Source organism: Archocentrus centrarchus, chromosome 12, assembly GCF_007364275.1.
Source record: "Archocentrus centrarchus isolate MPI-CPG fArcCen1 chromosome 12, fArcCen1, whole genome shotgun sequence".
Taxonomy (NCBI): Eukaryota; Metazoa; Chordata; class Actinopteri; order Cichliformes; family Cichlidae; genus Archocentrus; species Archocentrus centrarchus.
This window is the reverse complement of record NC_044357.1, coordinates 985,887-1,009,168: the sequence shown is the minus strand read 5'-3', so window position 1 is coordinate 1,009,168 and position 23,282 is coordinate 985,887. Positions and strand designations below refer to the sequence as shown.

General features: G+C 40.6%; 1 protein-coding gene across 1 annotated transcript in view; it reads left to right on the top strand.

Moving 5' to 3' along the window:
- Nucleotides 1-4,005, top strand: part of LOC115789843 (metal transporter CNNM4) — a 33,410-nt gene extending 29,405 nt beyond the window's left edge. Inside the window, 2 exon segments of the mRNA XM_030743393.1 lie at nt 3,175-3,640; nt 3,643-4,005. Coding sequence (XP_030599253.1) covers nt 3,175-3,640; nt 3,643-3,707 — 531 coding nt within the window. The 3' untranslated portion in view covers nt 3,708-4,005.
- The last annotated feature ends 19,277 nt before the right edge of the window (nt 4,006-23,282 follow it).

The following is a 23,282-nucleotide window of genomic DNA, read 5'->3' as shown; positions in this document are numbered from 1 at the left end:
ATCCCTAATTTTTCACTTCTTAGAGCCAGAACACTGCTATTTGGCATTCTCAGTTCCTTGGAAATCTTTTTATATCCTTTTCCTGTTTTATAAAGTTCAGCTATCTTCTCCCACAGATCCTTTGATAATTCTTTTGCTTTCCCCATGGCTCAGAATCTAACAATGTTAGAGCAACACTGAGATGAAACATGCAGAGGTCTGTCAGGAGCCCAGAAACTCATTAACTTTATATATACACACCGATTACAAGCAAACAGATCACAGATGAGGATGGTTGTCTTTAGTAGGCATTTGAACCTGTGGTTATCAACGTGTGTGTATGTTATCATGCCAAAACTTCCAGGGTTTGTAAACTTTTGATCAGGGTCATTTGGATCATTTCTGTGGTAAACTAAAAAGGTCAAAGGCAATTGTTTGATAATATAACGGCTTCACCTAACCATTAATCATGAGTGAAACAAACGTTTTTGTGTTATTTATATTCTCTGAAGAATGGCCAGAAAAATCTTAGTTATTCCTAGGAATGCACTCTTCTGAACAGAGACCTCTGATGTTGTGCCTGCAACCTGCTGGAACCACTCGTACATTTCCTAACACTCCTGTTACCACAGGAGACCACTTTGGACTTTATCTTCAAGATCTACTCCAGTTAGTCCTTCAGCTCCTAGTATTTCTGTATTTTGTCGTGCTTTGTTCCGCTTCTCTCTCTTTCTGCTTCTTGTCAACCACTGCTATGTCTGGCTGGTTGGCCTGGAGCTGCTTGACTGCCCGGAACCTGAAGTCCCACAGGACCTTAGCCCTGTTGTTCTCGGCCATCTTTTGTGGTGTCTCCCTTTGGGAACTGGGGACTTCTAGTCAACATACTTCACAGCTCTTCATGTACACTATCCCAGCCACTTGGTTGTGCCTCAGTGTATGCTGACTCAGCTTGCATCTTACATCCTACTACTGTGTGCCGGATAGTCTCCAGGGCACCTTTGCTCAGCGTGCAACTTGGGTCCTGTTGGCTGTGGTAGACTCCTGCCTCTGTGGTCACTAGGGCCTGTCCTTGAGCTGTCATGATCAGAGCCTCTGTGCTGTACTTTAGGCCCACCTTTTCTAGGCACTGGTAGGATTTCTCTTCTTCTGTCTGTAGAAGGTACATTCTGTGCAGGGGCTTGGTCTTCGGTGATAGTTCCTTATTCTGTTCACTCATTGTTTTCAGCTGCCTGAGACACTCTTGGAGAAACTTATCATGGCTTTGTGATACATTTGTGGATGCTCTGTGTTTCCTCCTGGACTGTGGCTCTGACACACACTAATCCACACCCTCCCTCTTTCTGTTGTTTGTAGAGCTTTTATTTGTTTGTTTTTTTTTACTTTTGAGCTGGATTCTATGCAACTGTCTCATCTTCTAGGGGTGTTTGGGCTGTGGCTGACCTTGCATCTTCATCATGGTTCCTGTTTTTGGGATACGCAGGTACTTGTAACTGTCCTGTAAGCCCCTGTTCTGCCTTTTATCAACCTCAGCCCTTCATTCTGGATCATCTTCCCTCTTGTTGCAACCATTTGGCCATACCTATCCAGTCTGAATGACATCCCAGTGTCCTTGATGTAGATCCTCATGAGGTGAGTCAATGCTCACTCATGAACAGTCAGTCCAGTCCTGAATCTATATTTGTGATGAGCTGGCTTAAGGGTTGAGGCCTGCGTAGATCAGCAGCGGGGATAGTGTATCACCTTGATTATTCTGCACTTGATGGTGACTTGTCCAATTGTCTTGGAGTTGGACTCCAGTGTTGTGTTCCATAGTGCCACTAAGCTCCTGATCAATATTATTAATGTACTATTAGCCTTGTATAGTGCCAAGCAGTCCAGTATCCATGTATGGGGCACTGAGTCATAGACTTTCTTGTAGTCAATCCAGGCAGTGCTCAGGTTGGTCTGCCTGGTCTTGGATTTCTGATGTACTGATCAAATCAGCTAAGATGCACAGGAATGAAGGCCAAACACAAACTACAGAGAATAGAAAGGACAAGAGGAACAACATTGTCATCCCATATGTGTCAGGCTTGTCAGAGAAACTCAGAAGAATTTTCTCCAAGCATGACATCTCAGTATACTTCAAACCAAGTCACACCCTAAGACAAAAACTGGTTCATCCCAAGGACAAACCCGCCAAACACAAGATCAGCGATGTAGTGTATGCTGTTCAGTGCAGTGAAGAGTGCTCGGACCTCTACATTGGTGAAACCAAACAGCCTCTTCACAAACGAATGGCACAACATAGAAGAGCCACCTCGACAGGACAAGATTCAGCAGTACATCTGCATCTGAAGGAAAAAGGGCACTCTTTTGAGGATGCCAATGTTCACATTTTGGACAGGGAAAACAGATGGTTTGAAAGAGGAGTGAAAGAAGCCATCTATGTCCACTGTGAACAACCATCATTGAACAGAGGAGGTGGATTACGTCACCAACTTTCCCCCGCTTACAGTGCTGTCCTGAGCTCCCTTCCCAGACGTCTCAACCCCCATTCACACCTTTGTTCCAGTGACCTCAATAGGCCACAGGAAACAATGGAGCGGAGTCCTAAATTGGTTTCAATTGAAACCACTGATTAAATATGACCCACGCCCCCTTCACACCTGGGCACATGTGTTCACGCACATGATCAATAGAGGGTCATAACCACCTCCAGGGGACTACGCCCACAGGGGTTTAAATACCTGGGTCTCTCCACCATTTGGTTGAGAACTGAAGAAGCCTTTCGGATGAGAGGTGAAACGTCTTCAAGAAACAAAAAGAAGTCCAGTCGCCTTTTTCAAGCTCCAGAGACAGGTATAGTTAATGTTTCTGATATGCAGCTCAGAATTTCGAGAAAGACATATATATATATATATTATTATTATTATTATTATTTTTTTTTTTGCATTTTTTTTTGCATTTTTGGCCACAGCGGCTTTCATTGATAGTAGAGGGAGACAGGAAATGGGGGGAAGATACAGGGGAAGATGCATGGGTAAACTGGTGACAGGCCGGAACTTGAACCCACCGCTGAGCCACCTGTGCACCCCCAAAGATGTATTTTTTTAAGAAATTTTCTCAATTATCTATGTAGTTCATAAGTAACATTAAGTGGAGCCCTAGTGGAAACTGTTCCTTCTTTATCTACCTTTGTTTTGTCCTGTCTAGATCACTCGAAACCAGTACCAGAATGGCCTGCTGGCATCCAGGCTGGACAGCACGCCACAGTCTCCAGAGGGTAGTCACACACGCCTGGACACATCTGTTTCTTTGCCCCCCGTGACACCTCCAGGGCCACATACCCCACTGCCGTTGGCCACGCCTCCTGTGAAGCGCCCCCCGTCTAATTCTCAGTTAACGCCTCCATGTGACCGCACCGCTCTGCCCCAAACCACCTCTTCATCCTCCAGCCGAAGGCCAAGCCAGTCTTTGCCCCAGGCCCCTCCCACTCTGAGTAACCACACCCCCATCTCCCAAAGTCCTCTTTCCTCCATGAGCACAGTGTTATGTGCTGTGAACCCCAATCCAACTCTGAGCTCCTCCCTTTCCTCCAAGTCTCGGCTGTCTCCACCCTCTCCCGGCCCAGAGAACGGGCCTGGAGAGACTACATCTCTGCTCAGTGAGCAGCAGAACTGCATGGGCCCCCACCGGCCCAGTCACCCCCACCCACATGTTCACACAATCAGTCATGCACATACTGAAAGCACCATCTAACTTAAGTCCCTCTGGGATGACTAAACTACCTGTGCACTCACTCACTCACGTAAGACGACACACTGGCATTAATTCTGTTTCCTGTATGCTTGTTGTCACCTGACCTTTCCTTTCTGCAAGAAGCTGAGGAGACCAACAGAGTCTGTGAGACCAACAGACTTCCTCCTTTGGCTTTTCCTGCATGCTTCCCTCCCATCACTGATAAAAGACCAAGAACGGAATACAAAGAGGGAACAAGGAACACTAGTGAGTATGGTTAAAAAGGCAGGGCTCTGTGTGTGATTCACCCCCCCCCCCCCCCCCCCCCCCCCCCCCCCCCCCCCCCCCCCCCCAAGTTGCATCCATTTTGCATATAATTGTGGGTTTTCCCACTCAAGGTTTTTGAGATTTTTTTTGCCTCCACATGAGTATAATGGGGTATATGGAATCAGGGCTAGGTGATAAATTAAATTTTATTTTCGTTCACAAGTTTGGCTCCCAGCAGTTATGAAAACAAAGTAACAGAAATAAGCATCACTTGTATTCCGGAAGCCCATACCTCAAAATCGCTACACATGGAACTAAAACTATGACCTTTCAAGTCACTACTAGCAAATCATTGTTAGAAAACAAATCAGTGCTCCATCCCTACAGTTTAACACTTATGAAGTTTGTGCTGTGGTTTTATTTAGTTTGTATGGAAGTTTGATTTTTACAAAGATTGAAATTTCCAAAAGTACTAAAGTTAACAGTAACGGTTTATTTAATGATTAGTAATCATTTGTTTCTTGTTATAGATGGCCTGCTTGACTTGTTTTTTGAAAATAAGACTGGATTTAAGAAGTCACAGGTGAACAAAGCTATTTTTCTGTGTCAAATTACCAGCAAAAGGACCTCATTCAAGGTACTGAACAGGTTCTACAGTATGAGGTGACAAACTACCACAGTGATGATGCTGTATGTTGTAACCTGTTTAAACCAAATAGACATTTTGCATTATAGCTGACCTTTTTTTTTGGGGGGGGGGGGGGGGGGGGGGGGGTTGCTGGATTTTTCTTTATTTCAGGGAGCCATTGGTTTTTAAGCAGTTGTCAGGTAAATCAGTCATCAGAATAGTGAAACGTGCTTGTGTATTTATTTTTATAACAACCAGTGGCTTCCTGAAAAAATCTAAGAAGCTGCAGCATCAAATTTGCTAATTGGTAATAAAAATTACTCACAGATTGTAATTAAGGTGCTAAAACACTGGTATGGTCCTTGAATGTAATGTCGCTGGAGTTGTGAAGGTGGGTGTCGGCTTGGCCTACCTCTTGAATGCAGTGTTTAATTTATTTAATTTCCAATTAAAATATTTATTTTTAAATTATATTAATTTATAAGTATTTGACATTTTTGACATATTTATTTGAGTCTGATTTATTTTTTGCTTGCTTTTACTTTTGAGAAGTTAGAGGATATATTGCACAAATATTTTTATTGTCTTCCACTTCCAGTAAATATCCCTCACTGTGAATAGAGTTTTGGTACAGCTGCCACTTCTTGTCAAAACTTTAGGGTGTCCATACGCAAGAGGCTGAAAGAAGTGGATATCAACTGCTTGCCTTAAAGCTTTGTGTTCACTGATATGTCCAGTCTCTTTGTTATAAATTACTTAGGTTTCCACTAGGGCTGCAAGTATTCCATCGATTATTCCATTGATTACTCGAGTAATCGGGTAAGAAATACTTTAACAGTTCACAGTTTATCTGCATATTTTAACTTCCGTCCTGCAGTTTTTCGCTGTGTGAAACAAACAGTGGTGCATGAAGAAGCTACAGGTGCCGTTTACACGAAGCCGTTTTCACTGGAAACGGTGTCGTTTTGATGCGTTTCAGAAACGATCCGCGTTTACACGAGGACATGTGAAACGATGAAAATGATGTAGTTCCCATGCCAGGCCACAAGTTGGCGTTGGTTTTCTCTTTGCAAAGTTTGTTTATGCAAGACACGCATGCGTGGAGTGACACAGTAGGTAGTGCGGCAAATTGTTCATTACTTACAAAACGGCCAATGTAAGAGGTTTTGTGACGATGAGGTTGGATCGCTGCTGCACACAACGCTGAATTACAAAACGGTAAAAACACAAGAAAAGCATAAGAAGCACTCGTGAATCCGCGAGTACTGTTTATCAATTTGCGCGTGCGCGAAAAACTGTGGCCGTCGCAACCATAGTGCACATGTGCGAGTCGAGCGTTTTCAAATCACCCCGGTTTCAAGTGTTTACACGAGAACGCAAGCCGGTGCGTTTCTGAAACGCTCCACTCTGGACCCCGTTTCCGAAACACATCGTTTTCACTCTGTTGTCGTGTAAACAGAAGGCGAAACGCATCAAAACGACACCGTTTCAAAATGAAAACAGTCTCGTGTAAACGGCACCACAAAGTTCTCTTTTCTTCACTTGCTGATCAGGTTGATGAAGGACCTCCAGCTGTGTCCCAGTAAAGGTTTAATGGTGGTTACAGGAAAAAAAAGCTTCTGTTTTGGATGCTAGAAAAACATTTAATTTCACTCCACCTGAGCTCACCGTCACTATAGAGGCTCTGCCCCTTTGCACTTGCGCAGACTGCACGTAAAACAGCTGTTGTAATGCAAACATTCTTCTAAATACATTGATAGTGCAGGTCTATTTTTAATTACTAATCAGGTATTAAAGTATAAAAAATATTGGGGGGGGGGGTTCCAGAACAGAACGATTGCTAGTGCTAATCCTCGCTAGCACACTGTGGTTATAGCGATCTGTTCTGGGAGCTAACAGCTGAAGTAAAGGAAAAAAAATAACAGCTGAAATTCTCCGCACATTGAGCACAATGCACAAACAAGGCAGAGAGCGGTGTGGGCGTGGAAAAACATGTCAGCAATGATCCACTCAATGTTAAAGGGAATCCGTGGCAGCGACGGAGAACTTTTTCGATTCTTTGGATTTTTTTTTTTTCTAACTCCTGATCCACACTCAAGTCAAGTAGGTGGCGGTACTGCAGCTCTAAGCTGGTTTGCCAACCGCCATGAAACCCACAAGAAGAAGAAGACAATGACAGAGAACTTTAATGGCGCTAATGCAGGTGAAATGCTCCACTTACAGGGAGACACCTGATCGCTGAGTTTAAACGAAGCATCGAAGCAACAAATTTGCTTCGAGGATTTTTCAAAATCGAATTATTCAAGTTACTCGAGGAATCGTTGCAGCCCTAGTTTCCACTGATCATCAAAGCAGTGAGATGAAGACCAAATATTTCAAACCAAGTGTGCTTGTGTTTTTCCCAACCAAAGTCTGCACAAGTTTAGTGTTATGTAGCAAAAAAAGCGAAAACCCTAACCCCACAAAAAAAGGAAGTTTAATATTAGTAGTTTGACATTGCTCAGTTTCTTGCTTCGAGTTAAACAGGAATATTGGTACAGTTTTACATTTGAACACTACATGTGTAGGTAGAATAGAAAGTAGTTAGGTTAGATGCGATCAGCTTCGCTTTGCAAAAGATTGGGAACTGACTACCTACAAACACCTGTGAAGCCTACAGAATAACAAAGAAAACAGACTAACTGGAAGCTACAGTGTTTCCATTTAAACTGTAGCGTTTTTGTTTGGTTGTTTATCTTTAACATTGTTTCGTTTTTCGCACCTTTTAGCAAGAAAATGTAAAATATTTCCTTATAATCATTTTAATTTCATTTAGGTCCTATAAAAACAACATACTTTACGCACTGTACTGTATTCAGGTACGTTTGAGACCAAAGTACAATTGTACTCAGACAGAATATAGACCATTTGTAATCTGGAAGCACTCAAACGCTGTCTGGAACAAGTGCTGCTCTCACTTGACTGTTCTGTCAATTGTTGAGCTGTCAGTAAGCACAGGGTTAAAACTGACGGCTCACAGCATATAACTGGTTGGAATTTAATGGAAAACATACATTCCACTGCATGTCTTCATGGTGATTCAAACCAGTGGTTCCAACCTTTCCCTTAAAATCCTCTCTTTCCTTGTTCAACATTCCAGACCAGGGATTCATTCATATACTTGATACAATGTGAAGTCCATTTTAAAATGTGTATGTAAATAATACTGTTCGACCCATGTTAAGAAGAACGATTGCGTTCCAGTGGATGAAGAGAAAAAGATGTTAACATGAAGAAGACTGTAGAGGCTCACTCCTCACCCTAAGGGGTCAGGGACTGAGTGCAATGTTAAAGCTGCTAGTGTGTAATCTACCTATTTTTTTTCCTGTGTATAAGACAATTTAACTGACTGTAAAGAAACTATTTTGTTGAAGATGTAGTGAAAGACATTTATTTGAAAAAAATACAGATGTATAAGCTAGCACTGTTTTGAAAACACTAAACATATGAGTTATGTAGCATAAAACGGAAAAAGTGAATATTCCAAAGGTTTTTTTTTGTTTGTTTTGTTTTGTTTTTTTGACCACAGGACTGAAAAACTGGGTTCCTCTCCAGGACCCAAAAGGCCACTGATTCCCTGTGGGTCAATTGCTTTGGGTTTGGATTTGTTTTCATATACTACGATCTTGTCTTGAAGTGGATTCTATTGTAGAAAAGTAGTATAAAGACCTTTTATTTAGGGCTGTAAAGCTATACAAAACTCACTGTTCTTGGTTTTGTGGTCATGTTTTTTATATATATATATAATATATATACTGCAAATGGCCACTGGGACTAATCTAATTGGCAGCACTAAAAAAAAAAATTCTTGAAATGAGTTTTGTGTATTCTTACACCCCTACTTTCATTATTTCAGTTTTGTGCCTCTATGATGCACAGTGCAAAACTGATTTATAAAAATGGAGCAAACTGTAGCCAGGCAGTATTCCAGTGTAGGCATACCAGACACAATGGGGGGGGCCCCTACAAGTCAGTTTTGCCCAGGGGCCAAATAAAAGTGAAACCCAACTAAGGAGACGATCTGCACTAAGTATAGAGTTTATTTAGCAGGATCTTTCTGACCTGAGGGCAAAAACCTGCAAATATCTAGTCAAACTAGCCTTACCTTCTATTTCAAGAAAATTTCCACTTATGGTTAATACATGTCACGTAGCAGTTGGTTATACTGGTTTCCAGTAAAGCCACTGGTTGGCTGTGTAACTACCAGTTTGTGTACTGGGAAATGTGAAAACCTATTAAGTAAAGTTGTATTTATTACAAACATTGTGTTTATGATTTAGGTTTGTTTTTCTGTGCACAAGGTTCTGTTAAAATGGGCTTCCAGCTGTAATACACAGCTTTTATTGGGTTACTTTGCCCAGAAACACTGTGTTCAGTTCTCTTATTGTTGCTTGTGTTATATTACTGTAAATACTCTGTACATGAAGAGGTGCTGAGACACATGATGGAAAAAAAAAGAGCTTTATTTGTAATGAAAGATGAGAGATGTTTCTTCCCTTGTTTTACTAGGAGGGCATTGCATAGCAATAAACATTGCACAAAGTTGACCTCAAATAATAGTTTAGTTCTACTGTCTTCTGTAGCATGAAAACCAAAGGTTTTCTCTGCCAAAATCTTTCCTTTCTTTTCTCCTCTCACATTTCCTTTTCACTTTTCCTCATCTGTTTTCTCACCCTGACCTTATTTCGACTCCTCTCCTGCTGGGTGAAACTATTGAAATTCCTCTGGCTTTGGGCTTATCAGCAACTCCTGCTGTGTTTATTTTAACACTGCATCAGTGCTGTGATTAAACCTACACAAAGCTTAAATATCTTCTGGTGCAGAATGAATTTTCTGCACTATTGCTTTAAATTGTTTGAGATTTCATGAATGGAGAGTAAATTGCATTTAGCAAATTACAATTACATATTTGCATAAATGTTTACAAGACATGAGAAAGAAGCTGGTTTTTTACATCAGTCCTGGGCTTTTCAAACAGTGGTCTGTCATAAATCAGAGTATAGCATCAAGTCAGTTAAACTTCTGGGATATTGATCTGGTCAGTTAAGTAGCAGAGGGGGTTGTTAATCAATTTCAGTTGCTTTGATGCTAATCAAATTAACCACAGGTGCACTAGAGGGGCAACAATGAAACAACCCCTGAAAAAGGAATGGTTTTACATGTGAAGGCACTGATGTTTTTGCCTCCTTACCTTTTCTGATTGTTTTTTCACTAGTTTTGCATAATGTGCAATTGCCAGAAGGTTTGCTGTATTTCCCAGCACAGTCTCAAGAGCATGGGGAAAGATTCCAAGAGACAGGCAGTTGCTCTAGGAGAGCTGGACAGGGCCGTAGAAGGTCCTTAACCCATCAGTAGGAGTGGTATCTGCTCCTTTGTGCAAGGAGGAACAGGATAAGTACTGTCAGAGCCCTACAAAATGACCTCCAGGAGGCCACTGGTATGAATGCTTCAGACCAATCAGAAACAGACTTCATGAGGGAGGCCTGAAGGCCCAATGTCCTCTAGTGGGCCCTGTGCTCATTTCCCAGCACTGTGGAGCCTGATTGGCATTTGCCATAAAATACCAGAATTGCAAGTCTGCCACTGGCCTCCTGTGCTTTTCACAGATGAGAGCAGGTTCACCTTCAGCAACCATGGTGACAGACATGAAAGGGTCTGGAGAAGCCATGCAGAATATTATGCTGCCTGTAGCATCATTCAGCATGACAGGTTTTGGGGTCATGCTACCCTTCCTGAACTTTCCTCTTGAAAGTGTAGTAGTAAAACAGTTAACTAATCATCTCCAGACGGAATGGTTTATTTGAAGCATTTCAGTCAGGTTTCAGAATTCATCACAGTACACAAACAGCATTAGTGAAGGTTACAAATGATCTTATCTCTGTGCTTGCCATGCTAGACCTCAGTGCAGTGTTTAATTCTGCTGATCATAATATTTTATTACAGTACTTAGAGTATGCTGTAGGTATTTAAGGTACTGTGCTGCAGTGGTTTGAATTATATCTATCTAATAGACACCAATTACAATCTGATTACCAATCTTGTTTTTTCTTTTCAGCCTGTCACATCTGATCTGAATGCACTCGTGTACCAAACGTATTTACTTTTACAAAAACAGCTCTATAAGTTTTCTAGAGGCTTTTCTTGTTAATGTTTGCATTTTTATTTTTATTTTATTTATTCATGCCAGGCCTGACAGGTGGGAAGGAAGAGGTAAGAAGAAGAGGGACAAAGAGAAAGAGTGGAAAAAAAAATTTAAAAAGGGAGAAAACAGAAAAAATGACAGGAGAGAGGCCAAATCACAACAACAGTCACCTCAAGGTGCATTATATTGTAAAGTAAAGACCCTATAGTAATACAGAGAAAACCCCAACAACCAGATGACACCCCAGCAGAACCAGGCTCAGGCAGGGGCAGTCATCTACTTTAACCATTTGGGTGTGAGGGGAGGGAGACTGGACAAAAAGCATGCTGTGGAATAGAGCCAGATATTAATACTAAATAAAGTGGTGTATAAACACACAGAGTGAAAAGAGGTGAGGGAAGAAGGAAGGCATCATAGGAAGCCCCCTGCAGCATGGTCTATTGTAGTGCAACTAAGGGATGTTCAGGGTCACCTGATCCAGCCCTAACTATAAGCTTTATCACAAAGGAAACCTTTAAGCCTATTCTCAGATTCTCAAAAACAGAGTGGGTGTCTGTCTCCCAAATCCAAACTGGGAGCTGGTTCCACAGCAGAGGCATCTGAAAGCTGAAGGCGCTGCCTCCCATTCTACTTTTGAAAGCTCTAGGAACCACAAGTAAGCCAGCAGTCTGAAAGCGACATGCTCTATTGGGGTGAGATGGGACTATGAGATCTTTAAGATAGGATGGGGCCTGATTATTCAAGACCTTGTATGTGAGAAAAGGGACTTTAAATTCAATTCTAGATTTAATAGGGAGCCAATAAAGAGAAGCCAATATGGGAGAAATATGCTCTCTCCTTTTTCGTCCCTGTCAGTACTCTCATAGAATCATAATGTTGAGCCTTTCTGTAAAACACTGATATAAATATTTGCTTGCTGCCAGTAAAGTAGAGGATGTACACACAGAACAAGCTGACTAATGAACGTGACAGCGTGAAACAATTATTTAACTGCACTGCTAATGTTTGTAAAAAAAGTAAATTCAAAATGTAAGCATGAATTGATTATTGCTGAATTCTGTCAGTGAACGGCACATTTATAAGACAGAGAGCAGCGGTGTATGTGAGTGTGTAGTCTGGTCTAAAAAAAATATGGAAGAAATATGTAGAGCTCTGTTCTAAACATTTAGGGTGAAGACTCAGTGAAAAGCTACTTTAGGGGAGGGACCCAAAGATTTGGCTCTTACAACAACGGGAATAATCCCGTACCTGTGACGTGCCGGTGTTGTGTCAAAAAGTGATTGTCTGCCAAAAAGCTATTTCTGGTATTTGCCCGAAAATGATTGCCTGTATTTAAACGGCTGTAAATAACTTGTTGACCTATAATCTGCTTTCCAAATTAACAGTCACAGCGGCAGCGATCACATGCCGCTGTGAAAGCGACCAAATGCAACAGCAGCCACAAGGTCCGCAACAGTGTCCAGCCGAACAGTGCAGTATTTATTTATGTATTTATTTATTTATAGGTACAAAACCTGCATATGCCAACAGGTAGGAGAGAGTGAACAGGGCATTAATGTTCTGTCTGAATAACCCTAACCCGATGAATAAATAACACATGATGTTCTATCACCAGTTTCACAAATAATTTATAGACTGCATAATTTTAAAATGTAGTAAACTGCCTGCCACAAACCACTTTGTCTTTTTCGGTAGATTAAAATCGCGCACTCTGAGTGTCTGCACCTTTGGATAAAATAAATTAATATTGGGTATCGCTGGTAAATCGCAACAGTAATTTTAAGGGCAAAAGCTACCTTTGCAGACAAGTAAGAGAACCCAGACTATCATTAGCATTACAGAGGATTCTTCTGTGGAAGGAATTCTCCCTCTCTCACCACCCCCACCGTGGCCCTCTGTGGTACTGAAAGTAGCTGAACATAAAGAGATGTCTGTGAGATGGTTGTGAAAAAATTTCTCTAATGGTTAAAATTTTACTTGTGAAGAAATTCATGAAGTCACTACTAGTTAATGTTACAGGAATACTCAGCTCAATAGAGCTGTGACTCTTTGTCAGCCTGGCTACAGTGCTGAAAAGAAACCTGAGTTGTGCTTATTTTCTTCAATCAGTGTTGAATACTAAGATGTCCTAGCTTTAAAGAAATCTAAACTCTTTTTATGAGTAAGTGAGATGCCAGTTCCTCTCCAGCTTATGGGTTATCGGCTTTAAACTGCTTGTTTGTGAGTTATACCAGGGAGTAGAACTCCTTCAGAAAGGAAAAAGGGTATAAAATTGTTACATAAAGCCTGAAGTCTCACAACACAATAAAATAAAATAGTTCATTAATAATTACCAAACTATAACTGCTGTTATTGATAATATTATTTGGAGATAGTTTTATCTGAAGTTCAGGATCAGGACCACACCTCAAACATTCTCTGCCCTGTTGTACAGCTATAAACACCTACCTGCCTTAGATAAGTTGTTGTTGTGTTTTCAAGTTCCTCTGTGTCACAGGTATCCCAGGGATCTTTAAGGCCTGGGAGTCTTTTTTTTTTTTTTTTACCCCATTAATATAAAATGTTTAAACATGTTTGGGGTTGTGGTCCTTCCAACTATATTAAATTTCAGTGATTTTCCTGAACACTGAAAATGTTGTCCATGGTAAATGAAAATGTATCTGACCACAACAGCGGTACACCAGAAATGTGTTTGCCTTGTTACCTGGCTATTAGGTTACTACTTGGCATAGCTGAGTGCTCTCACTCATTACTTAGGAGTGAGAGCACTCAAATGCTTTATGATAAACATGGATTATACAGTAATCACTACTGCAAATACTGGCATATGTTCTGATCAATACATACATAATAGTGTTAAATAGTATTTCACTGCTATAATACTACTGGATTACACAAGGTCCTTTAAAGTCACATGTTGTCACCCTGGCCTAAGTTTAACAAAAGTTTTATTTTTGCCTAAAGCATCATATTTTCAATGTTTGGTTCAGTTTTTTGTCTTTTCTAAGAAACTTGGGGAAAAATGACTTAGGTCATTATTTTTAGAAGGTTACAATGTGAAAGACAAACTTCCATTTGTGATGTGGGCCTGACAACAGTGTCTTATAGCATAAAACCAGTGGATATTTATAGTGCCCTGCTTGACTGGAGCTTGACTGCAGAGTAGCTAAAAACTCAGAAAGCTGTCTACTCTGTTTCACTGTTTTCCCCAGTAGACATCATCAGTGTAAGCCAAGTCTAAGGAACCACAAGGCACAGGGTTAATGATCCAGGGTGTGCTCCATATTTTGGGTCATTTGGGGATTCATTTAGATACACTCTCAGATCAGTCCTTCTGTACTTATTACATAGATAGACAAAAAATAGCCACTTGGCTTTGGTCAGAATCAATTAATCTACCACTCGCTGCGTAAATATCATGACATGACCTAGCAGCAAATGTGACCCATTGCTTGTTTGGGTCACAACCTGTTTTTTATTCAAATGAGCTACTTGACTCCCGGTTTATCCAGCCTAAGTGGATGTGATGTAGCAGAGGCAGGTCTTGTACCCCCAGAATCTCTGCCAGTCCTCTGTAACACTGCCTTCAACACAAATGAAGGAAAGGAAATGTTTTTATTGCTCTTGTCATACACCAGGCAGGGTTCATCTAATCAATTCATCAAAATGTGCAACCATCAAGAGTATGAACTGTAACCACTAAAAAGATAATATTCAGAGGTGTGTAAATTAAACAATCAGCATAGTATGAAATAAATAAATTTTAAAATGCCTTGAAATGTAGTACATGCCAATAAAAAGTGTGTCAGTTTCCAGAACTGTCACTCTCAGTCATGTGATCCTTGTTCACTGTTATCATAATTGCCACACAGAACCTGACATGCCTGTCTTTGGACTCTTTAATACAGAGCACTCCACACAGAGGGTCTGCAGCTGCCACCCTAATAAATTGAATATTTAATTAATAATTAAATAATTATCAGCCCTAATTTGCTGTCTGTGTTGTTGAAAAAAATAATTGATCATATTCAGATTTTCTGAACACAGAGAATTCTGTCCCTGTGAAATAATAATTTATGTAACCACAGCAAAAGAATCGTGTTTCCCACATTATCAGGCTGTTAGGCCATGTGCTGTCATGTCTGATTACTTACATGTGAAAAATGTTCCATTCTTAATGGTACACATATGGTACACACACATTTGTATTATTGTAGGGTCTTTACCCACAATACAAAGCGCCTTGAGGCGACAGTTTGTTGTGATTTGGCGCTATATAAATAAAATTGAATTGAATTGAATTGAATTGAACCTGTTCATGGCTCATCAATCCCAAATTTCATTCTTATCAGTCTCATTCCTAACTTCTCACTGACACTCTGTGTGTGCCTCTGCTCTGTTTAAGCCAAATGTTTTTCATAAACCAAGGGTTTTCATACCTTTGCTTGTTTGGAATGAGATTTGTTTGGGCATGTTAAGAGTGTGATAGTGAAGGTTGAAAGCTTTTGGCCTGAAGAAAGAGAGGTATGACTTTGCTGCTTTTATCAGGCTGGGAGCTGCAGTTTGTCAAAGAGGAATGAAGAAAGGAGAGTGGAGGCTGGTGTAATGACACCGTGGCTCAGACTGACAAAGCTGATATGTATAATGATTACAGTTGTTACCCCACATTTGCCTTAGTTCAAATATCACATGATTGGGGAGGCCCAGAGTGATGGATTTTTCCAAATCAAACAAAGCTGGACCTTAAATTCTCCTTGTTTCTGGTTACTTTGAACTCACACTGACTCTAATGTGCTTATTTTTGGAGAATGCAGTGCAATTAAAACTCAACCGTTTAGAATCCAACTCCATTAAGTGCAGCAGTTCTCTCACTCATGGCTCAAACTGAGACGTGTACCTTTTTCACTTGCTGATGCTCATGAATTGGTCCAGAATAAACAGGATCCTATGGGCTTTTGCCTAAAAATGTAGAGTTTGTATGGCAAACATGTTTCTGTCCATTTTTTAATCATGTTTTTGATAGACAACATTGATATACATATACACAGTATACATAGTATCCTCTCTACCAGTTTGTGGGTAATAATAATCTACCTCCTCTTTGCTTTCCCATGGCTGCTCTAGTTCAGCAACCTCAAGAGGCATTTCACTTGCCTGGGGAGTCTGAGCTTTCCCCCTCTTTTCTTTCACTTGCTTCAACTTATCTTGAATAGAGGAAGCTAGAAACCCGCAAGGTAGTAACAAGTCTCTATCAAGTGTCCTCTCTGGACCATCAGAGTTCACTGGAGCAACAACATAGACTGGGGAATCATCAATATGCTTGACAACTTTGTACACTGTACTGCTCAATCTGTCTGCTATCTTATGTTTACCTCAGAAGGAAACATTTCTGACAAGGACATGGTCTCCTTCTTCAAGGTAGACTCCCTGACTTTGAGATCATATCTCTGCTTGTTACGTTGCGCAGTCTTTTCACTGTGTTCACTGGCAAGCTTATAGTTTTCTTGCAGATTTTCCTTCAGCGTTCTCACATAATCTGTGTGAGTACCGTTCTTACATCCTTCTGGATGTAGTCCAAATGCCACGTCGATGGGAAGGTTTGGCTGTCTCCCAAACATCAACTGACAGGGAGAGAAACCAGTGGTGTTATTTTACACATTGCACACATTGTTACATTGTATGCATGTATCAGAGGCTGTAAATGATAATGCCAATTTGCTCTGACCTCTTCTTGGAGAGTTCCTAGCATCTCTAAGAGTGTCCTATTGAACCTCTCAATGGGATTTCCGTGAGGATAAGGAGTTGTTCTTGTCTTCCTTATGCCCAACAGCTGACAAAAGTCTCTGATAAGGACAGACTCAAAATCATGACCTTGGTTGCTGTGAAGATGTTCAGGTAGACGATAGTGAACAAAGAAACTGTTCCACAAAATCTTGGCTACTGTCTTGGCTCTCTGATCAGCAGTGGGAACAGCAACAGCATACGTGGTGAAGTGGTCAGTTATGACCATGATGTTCTTAGTCCCACGCTCATCAGGTTCCAAAGACAAGTAGTCCATACACACTAATTCAAGTGGTCAACTTGTTCTAATGTTCACAAGGCGTGCTGATTTCTCAGCCTTGGCCTTGTGGCAAATACATCTTTCACAGGTTCTGACTTTTCTCTCCACATCCAGAAACATTCTTGGCCAATAGAACCGTGTCTGAACAAGATCCAATGTCCTGTCCAATCCCATGTGGCCAATGGAGTCATGGAGATTTTGGAGTGCTATCTCCCTGAACTTTGAAAGAAACTCTGATAGAAAGGCTCACCCTGGTTCATACGCTTTAGGTACAGGACGCCATTATCTAACACAAGTTGGTCAAACACTTGAAGCATGAGTTGAACTTCCTGATCTTCCTGTTGGCGAACATGGTAAGTGAGATGTTTCCCTGCACCAACAAGGTCAATGACTCGGCTGATCTGAGAATCATTTCTTTGCTCTGCTGCCCAATCCTGTTGCGACATCTGAGATAGGGTGCTAGATCCAGGTAGCAGATCAGCCTGAGAGAACTCCACTGGGATAGTGCCCACACCAATAGCAAGGCACTCTACTATGACAGGTGGGTGACTGCCCTCTATGTCATCTAGAGCATTATATAGCTCATGTCTCTCACAGATAGCTTTGACAGCATCTTTGGGGAAACTGTGTTCATCCCCTTCATCCACAAACCTTGAAAAGAACTGTCTCACTCTGTCATTCTCAACTTGAGTAGTGTGATCAGTTTCAGCTGAATCATGTGGCTGTCTGGATAATCTGTCGCCATTGACATTTCTTTTGCCAGCTCTGTACTGTATGCTAAAGTTAAAGTTCAACAAGGCCGCAAGCCACCTGTGCCCTGCAGCATCGAGCTTGGCTAATGTCGGAACATAGGACAGAAGATTGTTGTCCGTCATAGCTGCAAGACATATGGCTTCCTGGAATTAGTGAAACCAAGCACTGGGGCCCTTGTCAACTTCTCAATTAATGTTTTGAAAGCTTTCTCACAATCTGAGGTCCATCGCTCATTGAAAGGTTGCTTGAGGTCAGAGTTTGAACATAGCTTTGGACCTTTGGATTTTTCTGGGGTGGAAGGTAACCAGCAGTTAAAGCATCAAGGGGTTTTGCAATCCTTGACAAACCTCCTATAATACCCGGTAAATCCTAAAAAGGATTTCAGTTCACTGATGTTAGTTGGACAAGGCCAGGCTGTCAGAGAGGTAATTTTTTCCAGGGTCAGTTTCAACTCCATTCTCTGAGACAATGTAACCCAGATATTTGACTGACTTCCTGAAAAAAAATGACATTTCTCAGGTGACAACTTTAGCCCAAACTCTTTTAACCTGTTGAAGACATGAGGCACCATTCATGTTTCTAAAGAGTGCCAGCAAACACAATGAGGTCATCAAGGAGCACAACCTTGAGATTGAGGGAGCCCATGTATTTTTCCATGATTCTTTGTAAAGTTGAAGGGGCATTTGTGACTCCTTGAGGCATCCTGTTAAATTCCCAGAAGCCCATGGGTGTGACAAAAGCCATCTTGTGTTTGTCCTCTTCATCTACCTCTCCCTGATAGTAGCCTGATTTCAGATCCATCACAGAAAACCATTTGGACCCTGTGAGAGCAGCAAAGGTTTCCTCTATGTTCGGTAAGGCATACGCATCCTTTATAGTCTGGTTGTTCAACTTTCTGTAGTCAACACAAACGGATGGCACCGTTCTTCCTCTTTACAACAACTATTGGTGAGGCAAAAGTGCTTTCTGTCCCTTATGTTGCCAGCATCCAAGAGTTCTTTTAGATGAAGCCTCACAGCTTCATAATCGGACGGGTGAATGGGCCTTGCCCTCTGCTTCAAAGGGGCTGGATCAGAGAGGCGAATCTTATGTTTGACTGCTGTGGTATAACCATAGTCAAGATCGCCTCTTGTGAATACTCGTGGAACAGAGTTCAGTTTTTGTGTGATCTGCTCTTTCCATTCCTTGGAAAGCGGAGAATCAGTGAAGTCAACATAGCCCAGGTAAGGCACTTTTTGACCTCCTGCACCCTCCACTTCAAGTTGCCCTTCTATCCACTTCTGTCTGCAGCTGTAACAGTAGTTCTGCAAAAAAAGCATGTTTCTCAGGTTTCAGTTCCAACTGCATGATGAGCTCACGATCCCAACAGCCACATTTGAACTGTTCCAGCAAGTGATGATTTGCTGCTGACTGACTTACTCCATTTTTCTTCACAGCGGTGTTCAGCAACACCTGCAACCTTTGCAAATACTCTGAGGCCTTTTCACCAGAGTTTTGGTAAGTGTTCAAGAACCTGGCAAAGATTTAATCTTCGTCCTCTACTAGACCATAAGCAGAGTCCAGCAGCTTTACATATTCTCCAGGATGAGTAGAGGAACCTAACTGTCTAACAACATCAGAAGCTGGAGGACGCAGACTCTCTAATATTTTCCTGCGCTGGACATCCAGCGAGGCTCCATCTTGGAACATTAAATCTACATGGAGACACCATGTTTCAAAATCAATTTCTCCAAGAGGCTTTGGCACCTTACCAAAGAAAGGGTGTAACCATCTGGATGAGTTCTGAGTGGTAGAAGAGTCATTTTTGATCACATACTCAACCACAATGCGCTGCACATCAGATGGATTTAGCTCATCATCTCTCAGTTTCAGAGTTTTAAAATTTTTCATCGTTTTCTGTACTGCAGGTTGAGCTATTTTCTTATCTGTTTTAGTGCTGAGTGGTGAGAGGATGGTCTTTGACAGGTCAGTTTTCCTGAACCTAGAGTTACGTATGAGAGGTGTAGTGCTGTGTCCAGAGTGAACACTCTCATCAGAGGACTCACTGCTATGGCATAAAGTGAGAAGCGTGTCCGTCTGACTTGCAATTGTGGCACAATCTGAAAATCAGAATTAGCAAACAAGCGATTTATTGGCCACAATGGTTGCAAAAAGATATAAGAATTATTGGTGATCTATCTGAAGAGAACACATTTAGGTCATAGAAGGGTTTTATTGAAAAGTTTAAGCTGGAAGGAAGTAGTCACTTTTGGAGATATTTACAAATGAGAGATTGCATAAAAGATGGAATGAAGTTCCCTCAGGAGAAAAACCCAACAGAGTGTTTTTTTTGGGATTACCACCCATACTTAGCAGGGCATCAAGATGGTACACTATGTGCCCATGGGTCAGAAATAATATGTGTAAAAGTCTAAAAAAAAATATGGGCAAGAGATCTTGATCGCATATTTGATGAAGGAACCTGGGACACAATTGTTTCTGATAATGGGCTATATATCAGTGAAGCCAAAGGCAAGTTTCAATATAAAATTCAATATAAAATTCTTAACAGATCTATCTCACTCCATCTAGGCTTTATAAAATGGGCACACGCTGGAAATGTCGAGAAGCAAAGTGTACTTTCTTGCATGCCTTATGGGATTGTCCGCAAATTTCTTCAATATGGAACAGTGTATTATCATTCATGGAGGGTTGGCTAAAGTTTAAAGTACCTGAATCACCAAGACTGCGCCTGTTGGGGGACAGAAGTGAGGTGCCACAGTTGGATAAAGCAACTTTCAGAGTATTAAATGCTGGACCTGTAGCCTTCTTATTTTAATGCTGTGGAAAGAACCTCGGACTCCAACCCTTAAAATGTGGAAAGAAAGACTGATTGAAAATGCAGCATGTGAGAAGATGCTTGGAAAATTAAACGGCAGAAATGAGATTGTAACAGAACAGTGGCATAGCCTTCATTCTTATATGTCTACAACATTGTAACTGTGAATTTTCTCAGGGCCTCAAGTGTTTTATGGTGCAATTAGTTATCCAATTTATAAATGTGTTCCTGAGCCTCACTGTATTTTTTTTTGTTTGTTTGTTTTTTATGTATCTTATGTTTCTTTTTTCTTTTCATGTTTCTTTTAAAGTTGTAAAATTCAATAAAACTTTAATTTAAAAAAAAACATATATGACTTCCATTAAAAATTTTGAAAATGAGCCCAAAATAATAAATAAATTAAGAAATTGGTCAAAAGTCAAGTCAGTGTCAAATGTATGGAGAGCCCTTTCATTCAAAATAAAATAAAAAAAATAAAGGAATAAATAAATACTGCTATTGATAAATTATTAATAATAATAAATAAAATAAGATAATTTCTTTTAAAAATATTTTGTTTTATTTCATGGAATATTTATTAATAATTTATCAATAGCAGTATTTATTTATATATTCATTTACTTATTTATTTAATTTTGAATGAAACGGCTCTCCATACAAATGCCCATCAAGTTCAGTTGTCCATCTACCCAGGTAGTATGATTTTATTTATTTATTTTGTCTTATCTGAATGTTGCGATGGTCCTTTTTCCAGACGAACAGCACAACAACCCGCTGACATTACACCCTCCACGCAGGTAGGCCTGCGGGCTGCTCTAAGTTTCACTGATCCATGCTCTGGCTCGCCATCTGAAGAGTCCACTCAAGAAAAACAAACAAACTGCATAGAGCAGTAGTTGATAGGCTCTCTTTAAAAAAAAAAGTCCAATATATCTCTGCTGTGTTCTTAATCTATCAAATCATGAACTGTACAGTATAATTCTTATCTTTTCCATCATAAAGCAAAGATCATGAATTATTCAGTGACAAATGACATAGCTGCACATCAAAAGTTTTTTTCTTGTTGTTTTTTTTTAACAGGTTCCTTAGCCAACACACAATAGTGTGTATGAATTTTATAATTTTACTTATCACAGCATAGTGCACTTAATGTGATGAAATTAATTAAATCAAATCACAGTGCGCGTTTACCTCACCGGAGTTTACACTCGACAAAGTACATATCCGACAAGACGATGTCTGTCAATGCGGCTCACTCACGATATGAGAACAATACTCGTTACAGTGTGAATTGGTCTATTTCACCGTTAGTCATGAACTTAAAACAATGGAGCAAATAAACTCTCCCTCTCTCTCTTGCTCTAATGGTAAATGGACTCGTTCTTATATAGCGCTTTTCTACTCCGTTTGAGCACTCAAAGCGCTTAAACAACACGTTTACATTTACCCCATTCACACCCATTCATACAAGCACTTCCATGATTAACTAAGCTAAGTTCTTTTATTATCTAACTTGGGGTTAAGTATCTTGCCCAAGGATATAGTGGCATGCAGCCTGGAGTAGCCAGGAATCGAACCGCCGACCTTCCGATCAGGCAGACCTTTAGAAAGATGTTAACCAGTTTTACTGTGTTTTAGCACAAAGTTCTTAGCAGTGAGAATAAAATCCAAAAGTTTACAGTGTTTTTATTTTTTTTAAACAGCGTTGGGCAGCATGGCGGCGGTGGTTAGCACTGCTGCCTCACAGTTAGACTACCATCTGGAAGGCCTGGGTTAAATTCCACCTTGGCCCGGGCCTCTCTGTGTGGAGTTTGCATGTTCTCCCCGTGTCTGCGTGGGGTTCCTCCGGGTACTCCGGTTTCCTCCCACAGTCCAAAGACATGCACTTACTGGGGTTAGGTTAACTGGCTACTCTAAATTGCCCATAGGCGTGAATGAGAGTCTGGTTGGTTGTCTGTCTTTCCATGTTCACCCTGCGACAGGCTGGTGACCTGTACAGGGTGTACCCTGCCTCTCACCTTATGTCAGCTGGGATAGGGTCCAGGCTTCCACCCTGAACAGGATAAGCGGAAGTGAATGGGTGGATGGATGGAAGTTTACAGTGTTAATAAACAACATCATGTTTGCCACAATGGATGAATCATTACTGTTAAAAGGAAGTTATTTTGTGTAATTTTCCCAACCAGAACCTCGTCTTACCTGATTATTCTTACAGCTAGCTGCGATTACACCATTTGTCCGATAATGCTGTTCTATTTTATGTTTTATTTCATTTTTTCACATTTAGTAAAACAACATCTTTACAATTACATGAGGAATACAATATCATTGTCCTTTTTGTTTACATATGAAATTAAATCATTTCTTTATAAAAGGTAATCTCACTGAGATTGAGATCTCTTTTTCAAGAGAGATCTGTGTACAAAAAAAACACATTATACATGATCACAAATTAAGAAAAACGTGCAAGAGTAGTTGCAGATAGACAAATACAACCCTTTAAAATGCTCTGGTGAAATGAGAGCTTATGGTTTTGTGTAGCTTGTTCCATTTCTAGGCAGTGAAGTATTTAAATCCAGTTTTTCAAACCCAAATGTGTGAACAAGAGGTGCAGCTAATACAAATACTAATATTAAGAATACTAGTACTGCATTTAAATTCAATCAGGAAGAGGTAAGCAGACAATCTTTGCAGCAGAGCCCTGTAATTAAATATTAATACAATGCTGCTCTCTTCGATTTGTTAGGAAACACATTGCACTTTTTCATATACAATGGTGAGCAAGAAATTAATCACCTGTAATAAAGTGTAAAACCCTGTGAAATACGTAAGCTTCAAGGTGGATATAGAAGTATGCATTTAAACAAAATCCCCA